This window comes from Catharus ustulatus, chromosome 17 (genome assembly GCF_009819885.2).
Source record: "Catharus ustulatus isolate bCatUst1 chromosome 17, bCatUst1.pri.v2, whole genome shotgun sequence".
Classification (NCBI taxonomy): Eukaryota; Metazoa; Chordata; class Aves; order Passeriformes; family Turdidae; genus Catharus; species Catharus ustulatus.
Window position 1 is genome coordinate 9,470,126 of NC_046237.1, and position 27,981 is coordinate 9,498,106.

At 57.6% G+C, this 27,981-nt stretch overlaps 1 protein-coding gene across 3 annotated transcripts; it reads right to left on the reverse strand.

The window, feature by feature from the left end:
* Positions 1–124: 124 nt before the first annotated feature.
* On the reverse strand, positions 125–27,981 carry SRC (SRC proto-oncogene, non-receptor tyrosine kinase). Of its 3 annotated transcripts, none has more exons than XM_033075064.1 (13): positions 27,916–27,981; positions 11,510–11,759; positions 11,241–11,340; positions 10,798–10,815; positions 7,613–7,711; positions 6,767–6,870; positions 5,490–5,639; positions 5,070–5,225; positions 4,729–4,908; positions 4,572–4,648; positions 4,049–4,202; positions 3,787–3,918; positions 125–3,448 (listed from the first exon to the last, which is right to left on the reverse strand). In XM_033075064.1, the coding sequence occupies exons 2-13, from the start codon at positions 11,748–11,750 to the stop codon at positions 3,240–3,242; spliced, it is 1,620 nt and encodes a 539-aa protein (XP_032930955.1). In that variant the 5' UTR covers positions 11,751–11,759; positions 27,916–27,981; the 3' UTR covers positions 125–3,239. The 3 variants fall into 3 exon arrangements, with proteins under 3 accessions (XP_032930955.1, XP_032930953.1, XP_032930956.1); XM_033075062.1 differs by lacking the exon at positions 27,916–27,981 and adding an exon at positions 27,256–27,336; XM_033075065.1 differs by lacking the exons at positions 10,798–10,815; positions 27,916–27,981 and adding an exon at positions 27,256–27,336.

The following is a 27,981-nucleotide window of genomic DNA, read 5'->3' on the forward strand; positions in this document are numbered from 1 at the left end:
AGCATCTTCCAAAAAAAGTGTGGGAAGCACTGTGAGCTTCATGTGGGTACTGTGCATGCTCCATCCTCTAACAGGGATGCTAAGGAGCTAAAAAGTCCTCTCATACACAAGCTGCACTTTTGTTTTGTGAGGTCTGTTTGTATTTAATTATCAAATAGCAAAGTATTTACATCAACGTTAGAGTTTCAAAGCGTCTCCACCCCCCCACCACCTTTTCAGGTTTTTTTCCCAAAGTTTTATTATTGTCAAAAAAGAAAAAAAAATAAAAGAAAAAAACCCAACCAAAAAAAAAAAAAAGCTATATATTTTACTTAGACACCAAAAAAGGCAAGGGAGGGGAGCTGGGGAGAGAGACACAGATCCACACGTTCTCTGCATAGTCAGTTGGAGATCTTACAAAAGACTGTGTAAAAAAATTATAACAGCAGAGGAGAATTACTTGTAGGGTTCTATGGACCCCAGGAAGCCAAAGAGCATCCTTAGATGGGGGCTCCCCTCTGGAGTTTATTGGCTTAAAAAATCAATTGGCAGACAGAATGATGATGGAGGGGAAGCTCTGAATTCCCAGGGCCTCCAGGCCATGCTGGCCACGGTGGCAAGTCTGGTGACACTGGGTCCCACCACATGCACTGCACAGAAACGTGGATGGACACACAGACATGTGGACACACAGCTCTGTGGAGGAGGGCTTCTCTGGGATTGCCTTACTGCCTTCTGCCCTGACGTGTCCCCAGCACATCTCCTTCACCAGATCTTGCTGAAAGCCTTGGGGAACTAAGCCATCCCGGGGTGCTCCTTGCACCTGCTGCCTTCTGGAAAGAGCCACAGGCTGCACTGGCCAGGTAAACCCTTCCTGTCCTGCTGCACCCAACACCCTGCACATGCCACAGAAAACCAAAGGCCAAACCTTACCACGTGTGCTTGCCTTCTGTCTCCCCAGCTTCCAGACCAAACCTGGCTTCCACATGTTACAGTTGTAAAAACTTTCTCCCAGGGACAGGGATTTGTATAATTCAGGCAGAGCTATGGCACAAACCACCCCCTGGGACAGCTACCAAGGGACAGGGTGTTTGTAGCAGCTGCCCATCCCTAAAGGCTGCAAACATGGGGAGACACAGAACACTGGGCTTTGGGGAGTCCCTGCCCAAGTGCAGAAATGCCAACACAGCAAACCTGCTAGGAAGGGGGGGGAGGGGGGGAGAAAAGGCTCCAACTCCCAAAATGATTTTTAAAAAAATCCATGAAACCAGCTGCTGCTCTTCAAGCCAGCATGATCTCTCCATACTGCTGAAGAGCCCACGCAAACTGATTTTAAATGTTTTACTCATTAAAAAAGGAGCCACCAAACAACCATGTACTTGGTTCATAAATAAGTGGCTGGGTCAAACCACACCAGGGCACTGTGGGAGTGAGTGAGTGAGTGAGTGAGTGAGTGAGTGAGTGAGTGAGTGAGTGAGTGAGTGAGTGGCAGTAGCTTGCCTGGGTCCTGCTCTGGAGGGGATCTGGGGTGAGGTTTTGGCCACCTCCTGCCCATGCTTGGCTCCCACCCAGCCTTTGTAGGACACTGGCACCATGGCAAGGGCTGGTGAGGGATGGCTTGGGTTTGCTGCCTGCAAGGAGGCTGTGCCAGAGGCAAACACCATCCCAAAGGTGATGGGGAGGCACACAAAGCCTCCCTCAGAACGCCTGAGAACTGAGAGGAGGACACAGCCACTGGCTCTCCTCTCTGGGTCCTTCCCTCCAGCATCCCTGCCCCACAGCATCCCCCGAGTCCCCAACACACTGTGCTCCAGGAGAGCATCCAAAGACCCCCAGGTCTCTCTGAGCAAGGGTCTCTGGGACCCAGGAGGTGAAGGAGTGAAGCCTTGTGAACCACCATGGTACAGCCACAGGAGAGGGAAAACCGACACATGCAATGAAGTCAAGGTGTGGGACGGTGCTGGGATCACAAGGGTTATGTACAAGCAGGTGCTGGGTGGGAGAGGGCAGGGAATGAGCCTTGCTGACAGCAGGGATCAGCCCCACGGGATGTGTGTGGGACAAAGCTGGGCAGGAATAGCCACCCACAGCTGAGCCACAGCTGAGGCCTTTGGGAGAGAGCAGAGGGGAGATGAGAATGCAAATGTGGCACAGCACTTCCAGATGGGGGAATGTGGCTGGGGATGCTGCATGGGGATTGCTGCCTGGAAGCTGAGACACAGTGGGTAGAGGGAAGGCAGCTAAAACATACCAGGTGGACAAAACCATCTGTGAAACTCGAGTTCTTCCTCCAAAACATTCCCACACCCAGAACAGCTACGTGGGCCATGTACCCAAACACCACAGTGGCACTGGATTTGGTGGCAGGGCCAGCCCAGGGGACTCTGCTGGTGGGAAAGCTGGTGGCAGAGCTGGGGAGAGTGGCTGGGGGGGTACTTCCCAAGGGTTTGGCTGGAAGACCTGGAGCATGTGGTGGGAGAAAGCACAGCAGGGTGAGGGCTCTGCTGGCATCCCCAGTCCTGCTCCCCAGAGAGGTGAGATGTGCCCCTTGGTGGAACAGACAGAGCTGGAAGATTCAGTCGTGTGCCTGGGTGCTCCAATGGGAGTGTTGGTCACCAGAGCCTGGAGCTGTCACATTTTAGAGTCCCAGAACCCACCAGCCATTAAGGTCACAGTGAAGCCAGAGGGACCACCAGAATTATGCTGTCACCCCACGCCTCCACCACCACCCCAGCACATCACCCCATTCAAGTCAGTCTGGAATTGTGACATGCCTGTGGCAAAACATCTCTGCCAGCACCCTTGGGAGAGCTGGAACCGAGAGGGAGATGGTGGGAAGGGTGAAGGGGTAGGGAAATTTGTGCTGATTTAGAAAGGGGTTGCAGGAGACTGGGACTGTGTGTCTGAGGTGGGGTGATGCTGTCCCCCAATTCCTCCTGGCTCACCCCAGAGCTGTGGGGTGAAAAAGTCTCCCAAAACCCAAGTCTCTTGGCAGGAGATGCTCTGCTTGCTCTCCTGAGCTGGCTCTGTCGGTGCCCACAGGCTCCTCTCGCCAGCAGAACAGCGCCGCTCCGTTAAACACGGGCCACAAGTCTTAATGAGCAATGGGGGAACCCAGCAGCTCCCCTGGCTGCATCTGGAGCTAATGCCCTGTCCTGCTCCAGGGCTGCTCCACAAACACAGCCCCTCGGTGGGGAGCCAGCCCTCGGTGCCCCACAGTGAGGACAGCGGTGTCCCTGGTGCCAGGAGGAGCCCTGTGTCTATAGGTTCTCTCCAGGCTGGTACTGGGGCTCTGTCGAGGTGAAGTAGTCCTCCAGGAAAGCCTGCAGGTACTCGAAGGTGGGTCTCTCCTCCGGGTCCTTCCGCCAGCACTGGCACATGAGGTCGTGCAGGGACTCGGGGCACTCGGGCGGGCAGGGCATGCGGTACCCCCGCTCCACCTGGTCCAGCACCTCCCGGTTCACCATCCCTGCGAGCGGCCAGAGGAGACAGGCACTGATCAGAGCTGGGCCAGCCCTGCACCGTGCTTCTCCCAAGGGTGTTGTGCCAGGACACGCCTTAGGGGCAATCCCAGTGAGCCAGGGAGAGAGGGACCCCTGGCCTAGCAGCACTTGTACCTGTCACCTTGCTCGGGGACAGAGCGGGACAAGGTGGCTGGGATGCTGCATCCTGGCCAAAATCTGCTCACCCCAGTGGGGCAGGATCCAACCCAGAAGAGGCAGCTCAGGGGCAAGCACAGGGCATGGACAGTTGGTGTTGGGCACAACAGTGGGGACAGGGCCTCTGCCAGCAAGAGCCAGCCCTCACCTGGGTATGGCACTCTGCCCTTGGTGGTCAGCTCCGTCAGGAGGATGCCAAAGGACCAGACATCTGACTTGATGGTAAACCTGCCATACAGAGCCGCTTCGGGGGCCGTCCACTTGATGGGGAACTTTGCACCTGGATGGAGAGGCAGGGTGAGGGGTGACCCCAGGACTCCTGTGCAAGCAGAGCCACGTGCTGGCTCCAGGCACAGCACACCGTGGGGACAGTGGCCACTGCTCCAGTGCCAGCAGCCCTGGGCACGCACCTTGCCGAGCCGTGTACTCGTTGTCCTCGATGAGTCGTGCCAAGCCAAAATCGGCCACTTTGCACACCAGGTTCTCCCCCACCAGGATGTTGGCTGCCCGGAGGTCCCGGTGGACGTAGTTCATCCTCTCCACATAGGCCATGCCAGATGCAATCTGTGGGGACCAGCACGTGGGGCACTGTGGCTGACACGGTGACACGAGGGTCCCCAGGGAGAGCCTGGCACCACTAAGGGAACAGGCCTGCAGTGGGACCCAGCTGAGGTGTGGGAAACACCAGCTGCTCAAGAAATGCCATGCAGATTTGAGTTTGCTGGCCAGGGAGAGCTGGCAGCAACAGGACCGGGCAAAATGATGGTCCCAGAGTGCAACCCTGCTCTGGGTTGAGAGCCAGCTGTGGCACCCAGCTAAGAGAGGCTGCAGAGCACCCCACTGCCTGAGCAGTGACAGCCAGCACAGCCCAGTGAGGGCTCAGGCAGCCAGTGCCCCCACAGGGAATGAGGGAAGCCCAATGTGCAAACCCACCTGAGCAGCCATATCCACGAGCTGGGGCAGCCGCAGGTACTTGCCCATCTCACCCTTCAGGAAGTCCAGGAGGCTCCCTGTGAGGAAGACAATGGTCAGAGCAATCTGGAGGAGCAGAGCCCCTCAGCTGCCCCCTGGGTGTCCCTCCCGTGCTCACCCTTGCTCATGTACTCAGTGACAATGTAAATGGGCTCCTCTGACACCACAGCATAGAGCTGAACCAGCTTCTCGTGTCGGAGCTTCTTCATGACCTGGGCTTCCTGCAGGAAGGCCTCTGGGGACATGGTGCCAGGCTTCAGTGTCTTGATGGCCACCCGGGTGGTGCCATTCCAGGTCCCTGTGGCACAGGACAAGCTGCTCAGGACACACACACAGGGCAGGGGGCCGTGTCCCTCCCCTGCTCCTCCACCCCACCACAGGCTTCAGGCATCTGCAGATGGCTGGGGACAGGATGCAGGTGGTGACACAGAGGGGACAGCAGGGTGGGAATGTCCTTACCCATCCACACCTCTCCGAAGCAGCCCTGTCCCAGCTTGACCTCCAGCCGCAGTGATTCCCGGGGGATCTCCCAGGCATCCTTGGCAAGGCCTTGGGTCTGGGGCTTGGACGTGGGGCAGATGTTGGTGAGACGGTGGCACAAGCCATCAGCATGTTCTGGCACAGGAAGGGACAACAGCAGGGTGACACATGGGTATTTAGGAATGTGATGTCTTTACTCCACATCTTTCCTGTAAACACATCCCCAGACCCTCCCCCTCTGCCCTAAACCCCAGCTTTTCCCACAGTCCCACACAGCTTTTTGGTGTCCCCCAGGGCAGCGGTGACTTCCCAGCAGCACCCACCCTGCACCACCCTGTCCAGCAGGGACAGCACCCAGGGTGCCACCCAGACCCCGAGGGGACCCACATGGCTACCCACTGGAGTAGTAGGCCACCAGCTGCTGCAGGCTGTTGAACTGGGTGCGGGAGGTGATGTAGAAGCCGCCACTGTCCAGCTTGCGGATCTTGTAGTGCTTCACGTTGAGCCCCTTGGCGTTGTCAAAGTCAGACACAGAGAGGCAATAGGCACCTGTGGGCAGACAGAGGGGCTGTGGGAGATGTGCCATGGGTGGGTGCTCTGTGGGTGGGTGTGGGGGAGGCAGGACTGGGCATGGAGGTGCTGCCTTCACCCAAAAGCAGAGGATGGGGAGCAGCTCCTGCTGCACCAGGTGCCAGGGAGGAACGGCACATATCCCCCAGCTACAGCCATGCCACACCAGCCTCCAGCTGCCCTCTGCTTGCACAGCAGCTCTGCCAGCAGCCACCCTACAGATGTGCTAACAAGGGGAGAGGAGCAGGCAGAGCCAGGCTGGGGGCAGCTGCTGACCAACAACTCCTCAGTGTCTCAGAGAGGGGCTAAAGGGGCTGGTGGGCCCAATTCCCTCCTGCAGAAATCCCACCACAGCCTCATGAGCTTGGCTCTGCTCTGCCCACATGAGAACAACATGGTGTTGCTGGGGCCACAGATAGCAGAGGGGAAGATTTATGCTGCTGCTTGAAGAAGCTGCTTCCATCAGTATAAAACAAATAGAGGTAAGTTCAAGGCATAAAACCAGAAAGGAACATAAAGGGGCTTTTCCCAAAGGTGCATTTGAAGCCAAACTACACCAGGTAAGAAACATAATCCTCAGGCAGTCAAACCTCAAAGATCACAACTTGCACTTTCAGAAGTGTCAAACTTGAAAGGACTGAAGTTCATCATTCCCTTGTCCTGGCTGCCCAGGAAGCACATGTTCAAGATTTTGTCATTATACAGGGACCAAAGGAAAACCAAAAAAACCATCCAGTTGGGGGTGTACAAAACCCCAGACAAATAAACCAACAGCAAAAAAAACCCAGGAAAAGAAACCATCCTGCCTGGTGGTCTTGCCACCCTGGGTTCCACCCTGCCATCAGCTGAACCACCTCTGTGGTTGGTGAACCCATGCTCACTGGGCAGGCAGTGGTGGAACAGAAGTGGCCACATCCCTCCAGCTCATGGGCTCTGTGCTGTAACAGTGCTTTTGGTACAGACACGTCACTGGTGAAGTGGTGGCCACGTCAGCATCAGCTTCCTGGAGACCAGCACCAGCAGGAGAGACTGAGGGGACTCAGGGCACCCCCATGTCCCCCAGAGAGGGTCTCCTCTAGGCCAGCAACCCCCCCAGCCCTGCTCACCTTTCGTGGTCTCGCTCTCCCGCACCAGGAAGGTCCCTCGGGGGTTTTCGGGGTTGAGCAGCAGCCGCTCGGACTCCCGGCGAGTGATCTTCCCAAAATACCACCTGAGGGGAAAGGCAGCAGCTCAGCACCTGGCACTGCCCCTCCAGTGCCTGCCCAAGCAGGGGGCTCAGCCCTGGCCCACCCACTGCAGGTTTGGGAGACCAGGGGCTGTGTCTGGGCTTGGGCACCTCGGTGTGTGCCACATCCCCAGATAGCCTGGGCTGGGCATCACTTCCCTGCCATTGGGGTTGGAACCTTCCTGCCACACCTTCAACTAGACCAGGCTGCTCAAAGCCCCATCCAAACTGGCCTTGAACACTCCCAGGGCAGCTTCTCTGGGCAACCTGTGCCAGTGTCTCACCATCCACCTGGTAAAGAATTTTTTCCTAACATCTAATCTAAATATTTACTCTTTTAGTTTAAAAACATTCCCCCTTGTCCTTTCACAGGCCTCTCTGCCTGTGTAAAATGTCTCTCTCTTTTTTAGAACCCCTTTAAGTTCTGGAAGGCTGCAATGAGATCGTTCTGGAGCCTTCTCTTCTCCAGGCTCTCCATAAAAACCAGTCCAAAAGCATCCACAGCCCTGCTGTGCCACCACTCACCCCTCCACCATGCAAGCATGCTGCAGCACTGCACTTACGGCCTTAAAGAAAAGCTAGTTTGCACATTCAAAGGGGAAAACTACCGAAAAGGAAAAACCCAGAGGGCTTGGAGGCTTCTCCCAGGAGGGGGCAGGGGTGGAGGGGGAGCTGGGGGTGAGTTTGCTATCACTTGTCTAGAAACTGTCTAGAAAATGGCAATTACTCTTCAGCCTGGATGGAGTCTGAGGGCGCGACATAGTTACTGGGGATGTAGCCCGTCTGTCCTGTAGTGAGGGAATGAGCCAGCCACCAGTCACCTTCCCTGCAAGAGAACCAAAACACACTCAGTGTGAAGCCAGGAGCCCCCCGGCCAGCCCCTCGCCCGCCCACAGGCACCGGGGGAGGACGAGCAGCACAGAGCCCCACTGGGAAAAGGTGCAGCCCCAGAGCCCCCAGCCCCACAGCCAGAGCCCAGCCAGGAGTTCTCTGCCAGCCCCTGCCTCTGTTTCGGTGAGCTCTGTTACTGAGCTACCCATCCACATTTGGAATGCTTTAAAGCTGAATCAGGCAGGGCAGCTAGCAAGCCAAAATACCTCTGGAGCCACCTGAATGGGAAGGGGATCTGGCTGGAGGTTGGGAGGCACTGGGGGTCCTGCCAGCAGGAGCAGCAGGCAAGGAGAAGGACAGGAAACGTGGAGAAGCAACAGAATAACGGCAGCAATTGAAAAAGGAACCAGGAAAACCCAAGGGAGTTAGTTAAACACAGGCTGCAGAAAAGCAGCAGGACAGGGCTGAGGTTTGGGCTGAGCCCTGCCCATCCGTGGTGTCCAGCCTGGATGCAGAGGGATCTGTCCAGCCCGAGTGTCCCATTCACAGCCCCTGCAAGGCTGCAGCCCCGAGGGCTGTGCCTGCACAGCCACCCCTGAGGCTCCTTGTCCCTAAAAACCTGCGGCTGAGCCACCACCCATCCCTCCTGCCCCAGGCACAGCAGCCCCAGGCGTGTCTCAGGAGCTGGAGGGTGCTCTGCCCTCCTTCCTGCCCCCTCCTGCTCCGGACAGGGCTGGGAAGAACAACAAATAGAGAACAACAAGAGGACGGCAGGAGGTGGCTTCCCCTTCCTGTGGACAGCAGGGCTTTTCCTCCCAGCACCTGCATCTTCTTGCCCATCAAAGACAGTCACTGAATTCATCCTGACCACAAGGGAGACGAGGCTACGGGAAAAGTGCAGATTCGTGGGAACAGCACTGCAAGGATACAAGAACTTGGCAGGACAACCTCCACAAACATGCTACAGAAAAACACCAACAACCTCAGTCACCACTACAAGGATCACCAGACCACATCCAGACCCATCCCTGACCCTGCAGTGTGTAATCCTCCATCCCTGCTTCAGACTCACCAGCTGCTTATGACCTGTGCATTTCCCAGTTAAACCAGTGATGCTTCAAAGCACTGGGATAACCCAGACATGGTGTCAGTGTGGTGGGGATGGTGGGGACCTTCCAGGCATCCCCTCCTACTCACAGAGCTGGGCTCTGCCCCTGGAACAGCCTCACAGCAGCCCTGGATGACATTTTAGCTTCTTCCAGCCCCAGCACATCTCATGGCAGGCAGCTTGTGCTCCTCAGCCAGGGCTCTTGCTCCAGTCACCTTTACTGAGGTGGCTCTGAAGGGGACAGGAGGCTGCTTGGGCTCCTTTCCCACAGGACCAGAGTAAACATCTGCTTGAAAAATGCCCAGCTTTTGACTTGTGGCTTTATTCCAGCTTGGGCTGCAAGGCTACAAGCTAGGAATTCAGCAAAACAAACTATTCCAAAAATGTCTCAGTGGGGAAAAAAAATAATAATAATCATCATCATCAAAACAAAGCATTTCAACAATTCCCTGTACAGTCTTACCCAAAATATCCCACCACATCCCAGCTGGCTGCCTGCTGGCTGGGAGGAGATTTCTTCCCACTGGAAATGGTACCACAAGAGCCTTTCTGCACTGGGTGCATTGGTAGGATGACCCAGAGCAGGAAGGTGAGCAGTGTGGAGGCTTCTCCTCTCACCCTGAGCAACCCCAGCCCTGTCAGAGCAGCCCAGCCTGCTGCCCCCTGTTCTGCCAGGGAGCCCAGAGGAAGGGGACATCACACATCTGTCTGTCCCCAAAGTGCAGCAGCCTGAGCTGTTCCCAGACTCTGAGCACCTCTGGGAAGTCATTGAGAAGAGTGATTCACCCCTGAGCACTGCACAAACTGCCCAACTTCCTCCACCACCTCTCTCCCTGTGGACATCTCACCCACACAGGCACTGGGAAGGTTAGCAGCTACATCCTGCACCCTCCACCAAAGGACTGTGTCACCACAGAAAGCCCTTTGGCTCCCCAGGATGCTGCAGAGCCCATCACAGACTAACCCTGCCCTCTGACTGAGCCTTTGACAAATAGCAGTAGAGGGATAAAAAAATGTGGAAAGCCCAGAATTGATAAAATGCACAAAGAAAAACCCCTCATATATGGGCCTGATCTGGACCTCTACAGGCAAAGCTCACTTCGCAACAGCTGGAAAGCAGAACTCATGCTGAGACTGAAAGTAAGAAGCACCAAAACTCCCAAACTCAGGCTTTTCCTGCAACACTGAAATGCTGCACATCCCAGACTTCATAGATGAAACAAATCACCATTAATAAACAGCACTGGAACAATGAGAACAAGGATCAGATTGAAAACATTTTTGTGCCTCAGTGCCCCAGCACTGCAGGAGAAATCTCCCTCCTGGGATGTCCCCTTGTCTTTCCACCCTTTGACTTTGCCGTTTTAGGTGCCCATGTTGGAAGGCAGGAGTGGAGGGGGAGCAGGAGCTGGCAGCTCCAGAGTTGGGGACACTGGGGACATTGGCTCTGCCAGGCAGGCTCTGGACTGTGTGTGCCTCCTGCCAGGACAGACCACACATGGGGTTAATTCAGGATCATTTTTAGGAGCTGGCCATGCTGCCCTGGAAGCAATGGATGTGCTGTGGTGACCAGCATGGGGAGCAAAGCAGGGGGTCAGACCTCTGAGGAAATACTTCAAGCACCAGAGCCACTCATGAAATATAAAATTTAAAAATGCAAAAGAAAAATGCAAAGGGCAGGGGGAAGTGGAGAGCCAGCTGGAAAGAGAGTGCAGAGGGGAGCATGGACAAGGAAAGGGGATGGGCTCAGACCCAGGTGCAGACACAGTTCTAGATGGAACATTGCCCCAGCATGGGAAGGGACTCCCTGCTCTGTTCTGGTCACTCAGACAGGACAAATGCAACCAACCACAAAACCATCTGGAAACCATCTCCTCCTAGTCCTGCTCCATTCAACCTGCCCTCAAGTGAGAGCAGACAGGCTTTGATCACTTAGGTCATTTATAATAACAGTAAGAATGTGCAATACACACCTGACATCCACTTTTCTCCTAAACGACAGCATGGAGGGAGAGAAAGAAGAGTCAGGAGAGAAGCTGAGATCAGAGACAGTGTACAAGCACAGGGAAAAGCACCCATGAGGCTGAGGGATGTGGCCAGGCTAACAAGAGGCAGCTGAGCATGGGTGGGACCATGGGGAGGTGGCTCTGTGTTGGGAGGGCACACAATGGCCAGCAAAGAGAGGATGTGGCTTGGTGACAAGGCTGTGAGGCCACAGTGGCCAGCAGCAGGGCCAGGAGGATGAGGAAGCAGGTGAATGACCCCTGGCAGTGTCCTTGGACAAGTCACTGTGTCCGTGTGCATTTTGGCACAGCTCTGAGCACCCACCCCTGGGACAGCTGGTCCTGGGGGTTCCACAGGAGGCACAGGTGACAGCTCACCCCGTGGGCGTGGCTGCAGGGACAGGGACACTCACGTGTTGTTGACGATTTGCAGGCGCTCTCCTTTCTTGAAGGACAAGTCCGTTTCGGTCCGGGACTCGTAGTCGTAGAGGGCTACGAAGGTGGTGACTCCCCCTGTGACAAAGAGGGGCACAGCCCATGAAATTGTGCTGGGTGCCCCTCCCCACCATCCTCCCACTGGCTGATAACAAGCCCAGAGTGCCTCAAACACCCTGAAACACCCGAGGAGCAGGACACAACCCCCATGAGCCTCCCCACCCTGCTGAGCCCAGCCCGCACGGACCAGCCAGTGCCCCGGCACGCTGCGGGGAGGTGACGGTGTCAGAGGTGTTGAAGCCTCCAAAGAGCTTGGACTCGGCTGCCATGGTGCCGAAGGAGCGGCTGGGCGTGCGGTGGGCGTCGGGAGCAGCCGCCTTGCTGGGTGTCTGCGAGGCTGGGTACCCCCCATGCTGGCTGTTCTCGGGGGGCTCCAGGCTGCGCCGCCGCTGGCTCGGGTCTTTGGGCTTGCTCTTGCTGCTCCCCATGGTCCCGGGCTGCAGGACACACAGACATACAGAGAGCTTCTATTATTGTTGTTGTTATTGTAATTCTTATTGTTAATAAGAGTTTGTTTCTCGAGTGACAGATGCCTGCCCACCAGGAAATGAAACAACCTCTGGAGTGTGTTCAAGCAGCAGCTGCTGGGCAGCTTGGCCATGCTGCCCTTGCCCTGGGACACCAGTGCCCCTCATTAACATGGAGACACCTCCTGTGTGGCCACAGCAGGCAGTGGAACTGCCAGGACACGCTTTGGGAGCAGAGGGAAGCACGCTGAGCCGTGGGAGTGCACAGCAAAGATGCTGAGCATGGGCCCTGGACCTGTGCTGAGACTGTGGCAGCTCTGGGGCCAGGCATGGGACACAGCTCCGTCCCCACACACTCCCTCCTACACATGAGTTTCTACCAGGATGGGGATTTAAGTACTGAAGATGGACCTTTGAAGTCCAAAAGATGCAGCCAACAGGATAAAAGCTTAAATCAGGAGCAGTTTCAGGCAGTTTGCGGCTAAGGACCAAGGGATCTCGCCTTTATATATAGTGAAATAGTTTATATATAGCCTTCCTTTCCACTCAAGACCACGCTCTATAAATACCTTCAAGGTAATGACATAAATGAAGGCAGGGAATTATTTGCAGTCTCCAAAGATGGCAGGATACCCAGCAGTGTCCTGAAGCTATGGAAGGAAATATTTAGGCTAGATCACGCATGGCAGGAGGGAAAAGGGAGGTGGAGACAAGCAGGGAGGAGAGTATCTCTGATAAGAAAACAAGCAGGGAAGCAGCAGAGGAGGCAGCTGCTGCCCACAGGGTGCAGACCTGGATGCAGCTGTCTGTGATGTTCGGGAGGCCTCAGCCTCATCCAACAGAGGGTTTTTCTGGAGAGAAGCCTGGGCCAAGCCCCCCAGAGCCATGGGCAGCCCCAGCAGCCTGCACAGCCCCAGTGTCACTGGGGCAAAGCCCTTGGCTCCTGCTGTGGGAAAGCTTAGGGTGCCAGGCACAAGCTGCTCCCTGTTCCCCTCAGCTCCCCTCCCACAGCAAGGGCTTTGACTGACGATCAGGGCTTATTTCCCAAAAGACACAATTTCCATCTACTGTTTTCCAGCTCCCACACTGCACAGAGGACCAGCAGTGTCCTTGTGTGACCCATGCCGGCAGGCTCAGATCCTGCCACGGTTTGGGAAATGTAATAAACTGATATTTTCGTGCTGGCTGTGACTCCAGCAGCCATTCCAGTGGGCAGCAGAGCTGTCCTTCCTCCTGTGGATGCAGGTGATGAGGAGGGATCATGCCTCTATCTGCCACAGGACTCAGTCCACCCATATCTGTGCCAGGCTTTGGGGGTCTCAAAGCAAACAAGAGTCAAATAAAAGCTTTGGACTTGCAAATGGTCACTTCAGGCAATCCAGAGGCAGATCCTGCAGCCAAGGGGAAGGAGTCTGTCCTGTAAATAAATGCACTTTAAAAGCTTTTTGCAGTAGAAGCAGAACTGCAGGGGAGAGCCAGACCTGAGGAGTGATGACAAGGAGCCCCCACCTCCCTGTCCCAGCCAGCCCCTTGCTCACCTCTGCCCGGGGCTCTGGCACCCACTGGGGCTCCCGGGATGCCAGTGGCAGTGCAGGGAGAAAAGTGGGAGCATGGCAGGGCTGTGACCGTGTGGCTTGTGACTCCCCACGGGACCGTGAGCAAGAGGAGAGCTGCTCAGAGTTTCCCCTGGAAGCAGCACTTCCCCAGGCAGGAAAACACCCCAGCCACAGTGGTGGGTTAGCAGCACTCTGAAGACACAAGTGTCCCCCAAGCACATTTTCTGAGCCTGGATCAGAAAATTATTTATCAGTGTGCTGAGGAAATCAAGGTATAAAATAGTCAATATGCTCAGAGATTAGCCAGGAGCAGAGCACAGGCGCTTCCCTAAAACAGGAGGGTCCTCACCTGCACACCAGAGCCTGTGGGCACAGGATGTGCAACTGCCAGGCATGTCCTGGCCAGGAAAACCATGGACTGTGAGTTCATCCCTCCTCATGCAGCAGCTTGGGCAGGGAGAGCTCCCACCCCACACTGCAGTGCTGACCCTCCCAGGCAAGGGCTTTACTGGATGTGCTGGTATTGGGACATGATGCTCTGACAGAGCCCAATCCAGCTGTCAGGACTTTGGCTGCAAGAGCCACAGATGAAGGAGGAGGAGGAAGCATGAGCCAGCAGCTCTCTGGGGAAGGGGCTGCAGAGCCCCACTCCAAGCTCTCCTGTTGCTTCCCATCTACATAAATACCTGCACATTCTGACTTCAATCTAGCCAGTGCAAAATGCAGGCTGGCAACCCCAAATTGTGCCCAGAGGCACTGGCAGCCTTGCACCATCCCCACTCTGAGTCCCAGGTACTCAGCCAACATGACCATGTGGCTTTAGCCCTGTGGCTCTCCACCTGTCCCAGGCAGGAGAGGGGCCTGAGAAAACATTTGCAGCTCTCACACCCCCTTGGCAGCTGGAAAAGAAAGGGTGCAGATTCCCCTGGGAGAATGCAGGGTTGTGCAAGAGCCTGGCAAAGGAGTGATTAATGACAGCAGGAATGTGCTGTGCACTCAGGTCCTGGGGAGGCACCAAGGACAGACCCCCTCCTGCCTCTGGCATAGTCGACAAAGAAAAGCCCCCCGGAGTAAAAGGGCACAGAAGGAAGAGTGGTGGCACCCAGCACATCCCAGCAGCATCACTGGGAGCTGTGGGACAGCATCGCAGCAGCCAGACTGCAAAAAATACCCATTGCCAGGAGCTATGCTGCGTATATGTCTAACACATTTATGTCTAATAAATACAGCATTTCCACACTCAGCAGGCTGCAGGGATGCTCAGCACCACCAACATCCAGCCAGGGCAGCCTGGCTGATGCCCTGTGGGATATTGCCCTGCTGCCATGCTTTTCACAGCTGGGATGGGGGGCTCATTGCCTTGTTTTTCATCAGCACAGCCCCCGTCCCCCTCCAAGGCTTGTGCAGAGGGCTGGAGCCCGGCCAGCGCTCCTGAGCCCAGCAGCTTTGCTCAGCTCTCCTGCGGCGGGGATTAGCACCCCGGGCACGTCGCAGCCTGCAGGAACTCCCCGCTCCCCTCTCCGGGGCAGCGCCGGCGGCACAGCACGGGCCAGCGGGGCATGAGCGGCGAGCCCCGGCCCGGGAACACCTCGGAGGGTCCGCTGAGCCTCCCGCACCTGCAGCCAGCCCCCAGCCCGCCCAGGGATGCTCCAGGGCCGCTCGGCAGGGCGAGCCCTCCCCGGAGGTGAAGCAGCCCGGTCCCCGCTGCCGTCGGTGATTCTTACCGGAGCTCTCGGCTGGGGAGGGGCTGCCGGGGAACTCAGCTCAGCTCAGCGAGGAGAGGGAGCGTCAGCACCCGACACCCTCTGTCCCCACGCCACGGTCCAGTGCCCAGGGCTGCCTTCATCCTCCTCCTCCTCCTCGCCATCCCTCCGGGGGGGCCGGCAGCTCACACCCGCTCGCTCTGATCTCTCATGTGTGAAGAGGGGATGGCTGTCTGCTCCACTTCATCAACCCCACTGCGGATGGGAGAGGAGGCGGCTGGAGCCGCCCCGAGCGATGTCCCAGGGTGGAAGGGGAGCACAGGCACCCCCACAGCCCAGGACGGGATTTTTCAGGGGAAAAGCAAAGCCAGTTCCTCCAGACACACCAGCATTTCCAGCCCTGTTGCTCCATCTCCGGACAGCCACGACCGGCGGTGGGCAGGGTCGGGCACCAAGCAGAGAGCTCGTCCCCCGGGATGAGTCTTCTGCTCCATCCCCAGCAGAGAGACAAGTGCTACGGCACAAACCGTGCACAAGGTACGCGAGCAACCTGGGCTGCTCAAACCCTGACTCATCCACAAAAGCATGTTTTAGCTAAATTTTTCAAAAAGGATGGTTTTCTGCCGCAAGAACGTGATGGGGGGACCCTTCTCAGCAGCAGCAGCTCAAGGCAGAGCAGGACATGGCCCCGCAGAGCCAGGGCAGCCCCTCACCTGGCTCTGTCACCCTTTCCCAGCTCCTGCAGGAACTACTTCCTCTTCTCCTACAGAAAGGAAATTCTCTCTCCCACCAGCCCTGCACACCCAGCGCTGGGCAGAGACTTCAGCTGCCCTCGAGGGGCTCCTGCTTCTGCACAGAGGGGATTCAGACCCTGCTTCAAGTCCCAGACAGAATCCCACCAGGCTCCTGTCCCAGCTGGTTTCACACCTCATCCAAGGCCAACATCCCGGGTTTCACACCTCAAGTAAGGGGAATATCCCGGTTTGTGCATGCAGGGGCTGTGCCTCACCACAGGTTTGTTTTCATGGCCTCCCCTTCCCCCTACTAATAAGTTTTGTCACTATTTTTAGTGCATTTGATTAGGATAATGAGTGGGAGCTGACTGACAGCTCTTTAAGACGTTGAATGGTTTGTAATTTGTACTTGACAAATACTGGCTGGTAATGATTGCACAGCAGGATGGAGGGGGGAAGCTGCAGCCCCAACTCCAGGCTGCAGCACATACAAATAAAGCTGTGCCGTGTACACACGTGGTGCTCATGTCCCTGCCACCGGGGCATGCTGTGAGCTCACAACAATGATTAGACCAAAAAGAGCCAAAAAAGCCACGAGGAAAATCCAAATATGCCTCGGCCTAGGGTCAGCCATATGGCAAGCCCATTGATGGGAAGGGCAGGTCCCTGGGTGGATGGATGCACTACCAACCTCACACTGACAGACTGGACTGTTTGGTGGCTGAAGGTGGCTGCTGGCACATCTGGCACAGCCTGGCACTGTCCTGCTGCTCGCTTGGCAGCGGGGCTGCCATCCTCACCACAGTATCACTGGCACGGGCACAGCCAGCTCAGACCACCAGCAGTGCCATGCCCACCTATCTCCCTGTGCTGCTGGCTCTGCATTTGGGGTCTTCCCGGCTCCCAATCCTCCCCAGACAGAGGAGAGGGTGCCAGGGCTGAGCTCAGCCACGCAGCTTGCCCGGGGCACAGGCCGCAGCAAGGAGAGGCCGACCCCGCCCTCCCCTCTCCAAAAGCAATTAAAAATGAAGCACACTCGGCTGCACACCTCAGCTCGGATCAGATCACGGCACGCGAGAGAGCGGCAATGCCCTCCTCCACCGCCCGCGCTGGAAATGCCACCTGCACTGCCCAGCATCCCCACGCCTCCGACACCCACACTCCCCAAAAAATTAACGGGCAAGCTGGGTGGCAGGAAAAGGCTCCATCCCCTGCCCTACCTCCCTGTGCAGAGATGCTCTCACAAAAGGCAGAGCGAGGGGAAGCGGCGAGCCCCGCTCCGGCTGCGTTCCCGGATCGCTCAAGGATACAATGGTGGCACGGGCAGGCTGACAGCGGCCGGGGGAAGCGATCTTATCGTCTGTGCAAAGACGCTAACAAAAGACACTGATTGGGAGCAGACAAAACACGGCAGAGGCAGAAACCTTGGGAAATGCCGCGACAGGCTGGGGCCCAACACCAGACACCGAGAAACATCTCTGGCAAAACAGGCACCGTCCTTGGAGCTGCTCCAGAGCCGGGGGTGCTGACCAGCGCTGCCGGCAGCACGGGGATGCGGGGGGACAGGGGACGGGGGGCTGCCAGCACCAGCACCCACCCTCTGATGGAGGGAGCCGAGCTGAGCCGTGTCCTCAGCCCGCAGAGCCCCGGTGAGATTATTAATCACGGCAACTGTCTCACACCAGACTGAAAAATGAAGCGTGCGGGACGGCGGGCGAGACAAAGCAGCCTGGCGGCACCCAGCCCACGGCAGCCGGCACCGGGGACAGGGAGAGGCACGGAGCAGCGGTCCCAAACACACCCAGCCCCTCCAGCCCCTTGGCACACCACCAGCCCCCTCCCAGCAGGGCCAGCCGGGGCAGATCCCTGCAGGATCAATGGGAGCTGCTGCAAGGGATGCCTTTAAACCAGAGGTCCAGGCTGGAGGCAGCCAAAGGGCACTTTGCCATCCCCCGTGTCACCCTGCGTGGGTGGCACGAAGTGGCAGCAGCGCTGCCCTCCCAGCGTGGCCCCCAGAAAGCGGGGTCAGTGCTGCGGGTGAAGTCCCAGCTTGCTCGTGCTGCCACAACCACATCGAGGTGGTGTTTTAATCATCTTAAGGTGGCACCCTGTCCCCTTCCCCGCTTCGCCCTCTGCTCCGCACATTTCAGCAGGACACACAGCCCCGGATACGCTCACAGAACAGCTCCCCCCTCTGTCCCAGGGGATGCTCCTGGTTTTGCCCTTTCCCACGGCAAGCATCACAGCTGGGGGCCAGCGAGCAGCAGCACGGACCCCAGTGCTTTGGGGACAGCCCAGCATCCCCTCTGCCCCCAGTGACAATTCCTGTCCCCGGTCCCGTGCCATCAGGCTTTGCTCAGTACCAGACAGGGAACACAGGCTCGTCTCTGCTAGGTTGGGACCAGCCCCACGGCAATGAGTCCCAGGAGCTGTAAAAACGGGGAGCTGCTGCCCCAGCCCCACAAATGGGGTGTGAGGCTGCAACTCTCCCTGCTCGGCTGACACAGTGTGAGGGCATGTCTGCCTTGTGCCTGCTGCCCTTCTCCTCCACAAGGACACTCATTTCTCACCTGCACCGATTCCTAAAACAGGAGGAACAATGCAGGGATGCTCACTTCACCTCTCAGCTCCAGCCTGGGGATGGGAGAAGCCACAGGCAGGTGTCCCCAGTGCCTGTCTGGGATCTCTGCTTCACCCAGGAACAGCATGTTGAAGGTATCTGAGCCAAGGCTGTCCAGCCATCCCCTGGCTCCCCCCAGCTGAGGCAGAGCTCTTCCAGATGAAAGAATGGCTGGAGTGGGGAGGGCAGTGCAGCTGCTGTGCAGGAGCCCAGCTATACACTCCCCACAGATATGTCCCAACCCCTCCTCTCTGACCCTGTCAACTCCCGTTAAAATTAAGACCATCTTAATTAAAGCTCCACAGCCCAAGACAGCAGAGGCCAGTTCGTCACAAAAGGGGAAAGGATAATTAGATCAACCATCCAAATTCACTCCCCCTAAGCATGGGGGAGAGTCACAGTCAGGAGCAATGCAAAACGCCTCCAAAAAGACATGTCAAAACAAGGAGTTTAAAAGACCAAAACATTCTGGATGTTCATGTAACCAAGAAACTCCAAGCTTGCACACTGGGAGCATGTAGGGAGCTTGAGCTCTCCCAGCCATCACAGGGCCAGACCCTGCACAGGAGGATTTTGCCTTGCTGAGGTGAAGGGCAGTGGCTCTGCCAACTCAATGGACACAGAGAGCTGCAGGCTGTGCCCCTTCCCTACCCCCACAGCAGCCCAAAGCCAGGCAAGGGCAGGGGCATCCTGACCCTGGGCACCCCCAGCACCCTCCTGCACAAGGCTGGCAGGAGAAAGCCACAAGCCTTATCTCCCTGGGACAATGCAAGCAGCTGAAGGGAGGGAGCAGAATGTGCTGCACGTTGTGCTTGCTGGTGCTGAGCTGAGCACTCAGTTTTAAGGCTTTTCTCCACTGAGAGAAGTGAGAATGGAAAGTGGCCATTGCCACACCTTGTCACATCCCTGTCACTGCTCTGCAGCAGGACTGACAGGACCACATCTTTGGATCCATCAGAGTGTGGGTGCATCCTTTCTGCACTGTAAGGGCACCCAACAATTAGAGAAGGGAAACCAAAGCTTTCTCACCCTGAGGGTGGTCCAGCACAGGAACAGGGACCAGAGTGGTGGTGGGATCCCCAGCAGGAGATGCTCAAAGCTGGCTGGGTGCTGTGCAGCCTGGCTGTGCTGGCGCTGCTCCGGGTCAGAGCAGGGATGCCTCCCAGTACCTCCCAGCCTGACTCAAGCTTGCACTTCCAGCATTCCCATCAGGACACCAGCCAGGAATTTCCCAACCAGCTCCAGCAAATGCTTTCCAAGGCACACAAAGCCTTTGGCCTGCATTAACCTGAGCTGGCTTCTCCCAGGCAGGTGATGAGGGCACCGCTCTCCTCCTGCCAAGTCCAGGTGAAGGAAACTGAAAGGAAATGCTTCCAAGGGCAGGAGTGCCCGTGGGGCTGGGAAGAGACAATGCTGAGCAGGGAAACTCTGATGCTGAGCTGAAATGGCACTAGGAGCTGGAGCTCTTGGCCACCAGGAATGCCTGGAGCCATGGGGCAATGCTTCCCCAAAACAGCCCTGTGGCTCAGCACTCCTCAAAATGTGCCCTTTTAACACTGGCCCCTGGGCATGCTGGCACCTCTGAGCTCCCACTGCCTGTCACTTAATTCTCCAGCTTCCTATGGCCCATCACAGCCTTGCTCCTCCAATCCTCCTCCAGATAAAGAACCAGCACAAGGGACTGGCCCCATTGGAGGGGGTGATGGAGACCTGGTGACACCAGCTGGCCCTTGGAGGAGGAGGGGCGATTTCTGTTCCCCATTTCTGCAGCGCCTCTCCCAGCACAGGCAGCCTCAGGCGCCAGGAAATGTGGTTTCCTTCTGCTTTCTGGAAGTGAACATCAACCCTGGTGCTCTCCGGGAATGGCTGTGGCAGCACCCAGCCCACCCCACGCCCAGCCCAGCTCCTGGGGAAGGGGCAGGTGGCAGCAGGAGGCTGATGTGACTCACAGGTGTCTCAGATCCGGACAAAACAGTGGTGCCACCTGCGTCTGCCATGGCTCCAGGGCTGACACACCCATTCTGACCGGGCGAGACAGCAGCGCAGGCAGGCAGCAAATCTCCAGGGCAGGGGGAGGAAGGGGGCAAGGAACGCAGGAGGCAGAAAAGCTCTATATCTGAGCAAGTTACAACCACCCCTGGCCATGCTGGCGTCACTGCTAAAACATTTCCACTTTGAGAGAAACCAGCCCATCCAGTCCAGCCAGGCAAGGAGCTTCCGGGGCTCCACTGGCCCTCCAGGACCAGAGCCACAGCCCCAGCAGCCCGGCTGAGGGGTCCTGTAGGACCCCTGGGGCAGGAAACCTCCCCAGGGCCTTCCTGACATGGAACAGGAACTGAAACACTCTGGGAAAAAAGGGAAAATGCAGGAAGGGTACGTGGGTATGGGTACCCTTGACACAAACCCGTGGAGCTGGGCATTGCCCCTCTCCCAGCTGGAGCCACAGGGACTTGGCAGGACACATGCAGGGGTTCACTGCAATGGGAGGGGATGAAGGACAAGCCAAGCACAGGCCAAGATTCTTCTGTCACAGATTTCTAACACTTCCCACTTAGCAGACCCCTGAATGTTTTCAAATAAAGAAGCAGGATCCCACAGAGCAAATTTATGGTGATTATTTTCCTGGGTTACTTTAAGACATATGCCCAAGACAAGGCTCATGCTCTGGGGAACTGTGGGGCCACCAGCCCTAATGTACACATGCTACACGTGGCTGCAGGTCAGGGCTGGATGATCAAGGTCAGCCTCCAGCACTGCACACTCGACTCCTTCCTTCACCTCCGTGGGCATGGATGGCACTGGAAGCAGGTCCCACACCAGTGATCACAGTGTTCCCTGGGCTTGGAACACTGAGAACATCACTGGCAACAGAGCCCTGAGAGATGCTGGTCCCCACAGCCACTCCCATCTGCACCACCAAAACAAAGCATCGCTCAGAATGCGACAGAGGAAGCAACCAGGGAGGGTCTTGAGGGGCAAACGGAGATCAGCCAGCCCCACAAAGCTTTTCCAAGCCCAAAATGCTGCATTGGATTGCCAGCTGCTCCCGGAGTGAGTAGGATGCTCATGCCAGAGAGGATCCAGCTGGGAGGTGCAGCCCCCAACTGTGCTCACTATCAACAACCTGAGCAGATGAAAAACAAAGAAAAATGCTGAGCTGGTGTCTTTTATCCCTGTCGCTCTGGAGCAGAGAGCTCTGCACACCTCTGGCACTGCTCACTGCAGTCATGGAGGGGAACAGAGATGGACTATGGGCAAGGTGGAGTGACCAGTGACACGAGGACCTTGCACCCGCCCATGGCATCTCTCCAGCCCTCGCTTGTGCTGCTCATCCTACAGAGACAGGATGAAGGGATGCAGGGACAAAGGGATGAAGGGCGTCTCCTCTGCTTCCCATCACCTGTGGCTCACAGTGCCTTCAGCACAGCCCCCCTGGACCACAGCATGGGAGCACGAGAGCTGTGCCCACCCCCAAACCACCCAGAGGGCTCAGGTGAGTGTGATACACACCTGCACACCCCCCACACACCTGCACCCGTGCAGCAGCCAGGTGAGCAGGCAGCTGCCCACCTTGCCCAGCCCCAGCCACACACTGGTCCCAGCAGCCTGAGCCTTCCCACCCCACACACTTCCAAGCTCAGCTGTTCAGGGCACTGGAGCATGGAGCTCATCCTGGTCACAGTGATTTTTGCACCCTTCCTGATCCCACGTCACCCTCCCTGCCTGATGCAGCAGGGTGCTCCCCACCACTGTTCCAAGGATTCCCAATCCCTTTCCCAGCACAGCAGGGCCCCACCAGCACTTGCCCGATGGGCAGGGGAAGGAAAGGCCTGTCTGAGCAGGGAGTGACTCCCACAGCCCTTCTGTGCAGGTTTTTTTTGCATAAGTCAGCAAGCACATGTTTCAATCTGGGAACATGGGAAGCCCAGGGACAGCACTGCCCGACCCCAGTGCTGCTGGCACGGGCTGCAGCTGCAGCTGAGGATGAGGAGGGTGGTTGTGCTTCGTGGAGATCAGGTTCTATTTGCCCTGCCTGAGGGGAGGCTTTACCCGTGGTGTGTGCATGGGGTAGGGCAGTACAGCTGGGGAAACTGAGGCACACACTGTGTGTAAAACCTCACCAACTCCAATGACAGCTTTGCAGGTGCTCCTGGGGGAAACTGAGGAAGGCAGTGGGAAAGCAAGATGGAGAAGTGAAATCCTGACACAGTGCTACACCTCCAACCCCAAATTACTGCAAAAGGGTGCCCCAAGGTGACGTACTTTTGGGATCAGCTTAGCACTGACCTGACCCTCTCATGCTGCTCCCAACCTGGTGCGTGGCACGGGAGGGAGACACATTGCTCAGGACAGGCTGGACTTGTTAACCTCTCCCATGGTGGAGGGGGCAATGAGAAATGGGCTTTTACCCTCAATGCCCAGGTTTTTGGTGGCCAAGGTTGCCAAGCACAGTCAGGAAGGATGGGAGCAGATGAACTGGGTAGAAGCTATTTGCACAGCATGCACTCAGGTTTCCATCCATCCATCCATCCATCCATCCATCCATCCATCCTCAGCTCAGGGGGCTCAGGGCCAGCCAAAACCTCATGGACACAGGAGTGAGACCACAACAAGTCATGTATGGGCTGGGAAACTCAGGGCCAGCCTCTGAGTCTTGCAGTGCAGGGAAAGAACCAAGTCACACATGTCCCTGCATCATGTGTCCCCCTTGGCTGCAGACCCCAAAGCCATCCCAGTGCCCTCCTGGCACGGGGCCCACAGCTGTGAGGTGAGGGCAGGCTTGCCATGCATGGGCCTCATTTCTTATTTTTTGCCTGAAATGCCCAGGGAGTTCTGTTCTCTACGTTTCTCCAGACAAGTCCACCAATCCCATATGCCAGCCTATGGATATTTCAGATGCTGCATCTCCACTGAGACCATGCAGAGTAAAGGGGCTCGGGCAAAATTTTTTAAAGGTTGAGTTAAAATCAATGACCAGTCCTGCCCTGCCCAGTGGCTGATACCCCCAGCAGCCCAGCCAGCCCCCAGCCCTCGAAAACCCCTCCCTGCTCCCCAGTGAGAGCAGCCAGCAGATCCATAGCCTGAAGGGAAGTCAGCGCAACACGCAGATTTGCAGGTCCTGGTTCCTGGCCCAGGTTCAAACCACATTTGTTCCTGAAATCTGTTTCAGGGCTTTCTTTGCAAAGCATGCGTGTGCAGAGCCATGTGCACAGCGGCACTGCTTCCCAACACAGCCAGTGCCAAGGTCACTGTGCCAGCCTGGGACCGAGCTGGGGGCTGGCTGCCCCTCCTGAGCGCACTCTGGGCAAGTCTGGAACTAGGTGATACGGGGAACTGGAACTAGAAGAGTTTTAAGGTCGCTTACAACCCAAACCATCCCACGATTCTGTGATACACTGGACTATCTCCCAGTTTGCTGCCCATTTAAGCGATGAGGAACCAAAGGCTTTAAACAGCCCCGTGACACATGGTGTGTTTTTTGCTGATGGGTGGAAACTTCAGCAAGACACGAGCCCTGGGGAGCTGGACTGCACCACCCACAGCTACAGGCAGAGGAGCTTGGACTGGAAACAGTGACAACCCGTGCTCCTGTCCCAGGAACAGCTATGCATGGATGGTTATTTCCACCCAGAGGTCCGAGCCGCTCTCTGGGCAGGGGATTCAAGGGCTCCCTTCTGAAGGAAGTGCAGGGATGTGCTGCTGTCTGACAAGGCTGTTTCTGATGGGGTGCACGCTGGACACATCTCCAGGCAGGCTTTGAGCGAGATGTGGAGCGCTGCGGAAGTGAGCTCAGATGGGAAATTGTTCCAAGAGATAAAGAAACAAGTTGGAAACCGAGCTGCAAAACAGACAGCACAGGAAACAATAGCACTTCAGATAGGCTTTCTAATTTCCCACAGCCATGCCAGGAGTCCAGTGCTTTGTCCCAGGGATGCTCACGGGTTCCCCCCTGCTTAGACATGCTGGGAGGAGGTGCAGGCTGCTTGCTCGCTCCTACCTCTTCTCTTTCAAGATCTTACAGGCATTTGCTGGTTGTTTAAATGAGAGGCTGGGGACCAAGTCCTTCAGGTCTCATTAGATAAGAGTTTAGCTCTGTGATGACTTCAAAGGCCAGGCAGGATCCCACACCAGTAACAGGGAGAGGCAGATGGGATTTCGAAGGCGTGGGAGCCCCATGGTCCATCCCCTGCCTGCCTCAGTTAGTCCAATGAAATGATGCCACTTCACAGGAGCTGCCCGTGCTGCTAAAGGCCATCCCTGTCTCAGGATCACTGATGTCCTCTCCATGCCACCAAGGCAGAAAAGAACCCTCTTGTCTCTGCAGCAGAGCCTCCAGACTGGTTGGTCACCACAGCGCTCTCCCTGTCTTGTCCCCCTGCTCCCCAGCCAGGGGCTGGGATGGCCCTTTCTGCCTCCCCGTGGAACCTCCACGATTTTCCATCACTCTGGCACAAAGTCATTAAAGGGCAGAGCTATCATTAGGGCATCTCCATCACACAGGGAGCACTGCAAGGCCACTAACGATCGAGACAGGGAACATTGGACTTCCCTGCTGCTGTGCAGCCCATAAATAACCCTGTCTTGGGCTGTTTTGGCAAAGCCAGGAGGTGTTTAGAGGAGCCCCTGCCCTGCTGCTCCCAGGTCAAAGCTTGGAAGTGAGAACTGACCCTCGATCTCCTAAGCAAAGGTGTTCCTCCCTGACATATAAGCATTAACTGGCTAATGATTACAGAGACACAGCTCCTCTGGGGAGCCAGCACACGAGCCTCGGCTCAGACACTGAGTGCCACGGTTTTGCTCTGGCTGGATCTGGAGCCAGCTGAAGCTGATGGCTTAGCACAGGTAAGCCAGGATCAAACCCTATGGCAAAGGTGTCAGGAGCAGACCAACAGTGAAAAGGACAGAAAAGATACTGCTTTAAAGTGCAAGATTGCTGATGTCTTGCTCCACATGCCCTTCCTCACGCTTTCCTGGGCAGCCCTGTGACTGTCTGACCAATACCTGCCGTGCACATGTCGAGCCACTGCGTTCTGAGGGGGCGTCCCCAAGCCTGGCAGGGACAAAAGGGTTCCCATCACTAATGGCTGGGTCTTGGGAAGGCTTGTCATGACTTGGTTCTTGAACTGGTCATGCTGGCACTGGGTATCTCCTCGGCTGAGAGTGACAAAGACCCCCAGCACCTCCTCCTCTGGGAGCACCAGCCAGGCAGGAGAAAGAAAAATCAAGTCTTTTGTTGCCACCTTCATGCAGTTTCATAGAGTCCTGCTGGATACGTGCTGTGCTGTCCCTGTCCCTGCTGCACAGGCAGGAGCTCATCTCAGGGAACCCTGTGTTCTGCACCCTCCACTGCCCCCAGCTCCCAATGCCACAGTGCAGTGGAACCTGTCTTGAGGGACCCCCTGGCTGCATGTCACATCACATCCTTTCCATTGCATCACTTCTGGGGAGCCAGGAGGATGGGCCATGGCACACACAGGGCAGCACAACCTGCTCCCTGCCACCTACAACATTTACTGCTGCTCAACATCTCTGGGACCAAGACCAGGACCACAGTCACTTCCTGGCAGCAGATTCAGGGTGAGCCCTGGCACACCACAGCAGCCACTGGAGTGAGGAAGGGCCAGGGAAGAGCGCACTGTGCAGGACCAGCAAAACACAGGGAGATGGAGGAGACCCCCACTCAGTCCAGCAGGTCTCACACGAGGCTGCACAACTCCCTGACACGATGCCTGACACCAGAGAGGACCACGCCACAAGACGCCAGCCCCCTAGCACACCTGTCCCCATGCACACAGCCCTGTGCAGCGGCCTCATCCCTGCAGGCTGCCTCCTGTGTCCATCCCAAGTGGCCCCAGGATGCAGCACAGCCTGTCTGGGCAGTGAGCAAGATAAAACCTCATCCTGACCCCAGTGTGGTTCAGGGCAAAAACCACGACGCTCTTCTATGGCACTGGGAGCTGTGACAGCGGGGACACGCCACTGCCACCACTTGCAGCCACACATGGGGCTTGGATCGCCCAGGCTGCAATGGGGAACTTCACAACTGGATGAAGTCTTAAATCGGAGAAACCGGGACTCTGCAGACCCAGCAGCTGAGCCAGCCGGGCACGGCAAGGGGCACAGCGAGGGGCACAGCGAGGGGCACAGCGAGGGGCACGACATGCCAGGTCTACCAGGGCTGGACACTGGCCCCAGGATCACCGGTGAACAAACACGACACGGGAAGCGGATCACGAGACATCAAAGCAGGGGGGCGATGAATATTTCATGTCCTGGCCTACATACAGCCCGGCTGTCCCCGCCCTGCGCTCCCGGGGGTCCCCCACAGACCCTGAGCACAACAAAGGGGAGTTGCGGGCAGGCGGGGCCGCCCCGCCGGGCCCCCCGCGTCCCCAGCTCTGCCCCTCCCGGCAGTGACACCCCCAGCTGGACCCACGGCTGACCCACCAGACCATGTGCATCCCGCTGGACCCACAGCTGCCCCACCGACACCCGGCGCCAGACCGCCAGCATCCCTGTGGGGACCCGCAGCCAGCTCTCCAGGCTGCGGGTATCCCACGCTGCCGGACCCACAGCTGCCCCACGGCAGCCTGGGCATCCCCAGCTGGACCCATCGCGTCCTTGCCGAGCTGCCAGCATCCCCGATCGGACCCACAACCAGCTCGCGCCACCGCGGGCATTCCCCCGCCGGACTCCTCTGCGGGCATCCCACTGCGGGCATCCCCCCGCTGATCCCCACTGCGGGCATCCCCCGCCGGACCCCACGGCCGGACTCCGGACACTCCCCGCCGGACCACAGCCAGACCGTGGGACCCCCTCCTTCCCCCCATCGGGGCACCCGCCGCCACTCACCTCCCGCCTGTCCGCGCAGCGGGGCCGCCCCTCCGCTCGCCTCCAGCGCTCGGCCCCGGCTTTGTCTCCGCGCCGGGGGCGCGGCCGCCGCCCCCCGCCGCCGCCGCCGCGCTCGGTGCCCGCAGCGGGCCGGGCTCAGGGCTGCGCCGCCGGCAGCAGCATCGCGCAGCGCCGCGGCCCCGGCGCGCTGGTGCCTCGCCCGCCCCCGCTCACCCCTTCTGCGGGGCGGGGGGGGCACCGCGGGGAGGGGAAAATTTAAAAAAAAAAAAAAAAAAAAAGAAGAGAGTAATATGGCAGCAAACCGGAAACGGAGGATGGGGGAAAAGGCAGCAGCAGCCCCTCCCCTCCCTCCGTGGCTTTTTTTTTTTTCCAGGGAGAAGGCTCCGGGCAGCCGGGCTCCGCGGGGCGCGCACGGGCCAGGGGCCGCCCCCGCCGCCGGCGCTGCCGGCGCGTCCCGGCCCGCGGCGGGGGAACCGCCTGCCTGCACCGGGGACACCGCCTGCCTGCACCGGGGACACCGCCTGCCTGCACCGGGGACACCGCCTGCTTGCACCGGGGACACGCGTGGGAGCGGCGGCCGCGCTCCTCGGGTGAGGGGCTGGGGGTTCTCCCACCCGAGCCCAGCGCTGCTCGCCCCGGCGGGCTGGCGTGGTGTGTTACCTGGAAGCTGGAGCTGGTACCACAGAAGTGATTTTTCGGGAGGCTGAAAGCCGGCTGGGTTGCGGT

Coding starts and splice junctions, on each gene's coding strand:
- SRC (XM_033075064.1), bottom strand. CDS start 11,750: ATGGGGAGCAGCAAGAGCAAGCCCAAAGACCCGAGCCAGCGGCGGCGC. Junction 5,640..6,766: donor GGAGAGCGAGACCACGAAAG/GTGAGCAGGGCT, acceptor GTCTGCCCACAG/GTGCCTATTGCCTCTCTGTG. Junction 5,226..5,489: donor GCTGGTGGCCTACTACTCCA/GTGGGTAGCCAT, acceptor TTCCTGTGCCAG/AACATGCTGATGGCTTGTGC.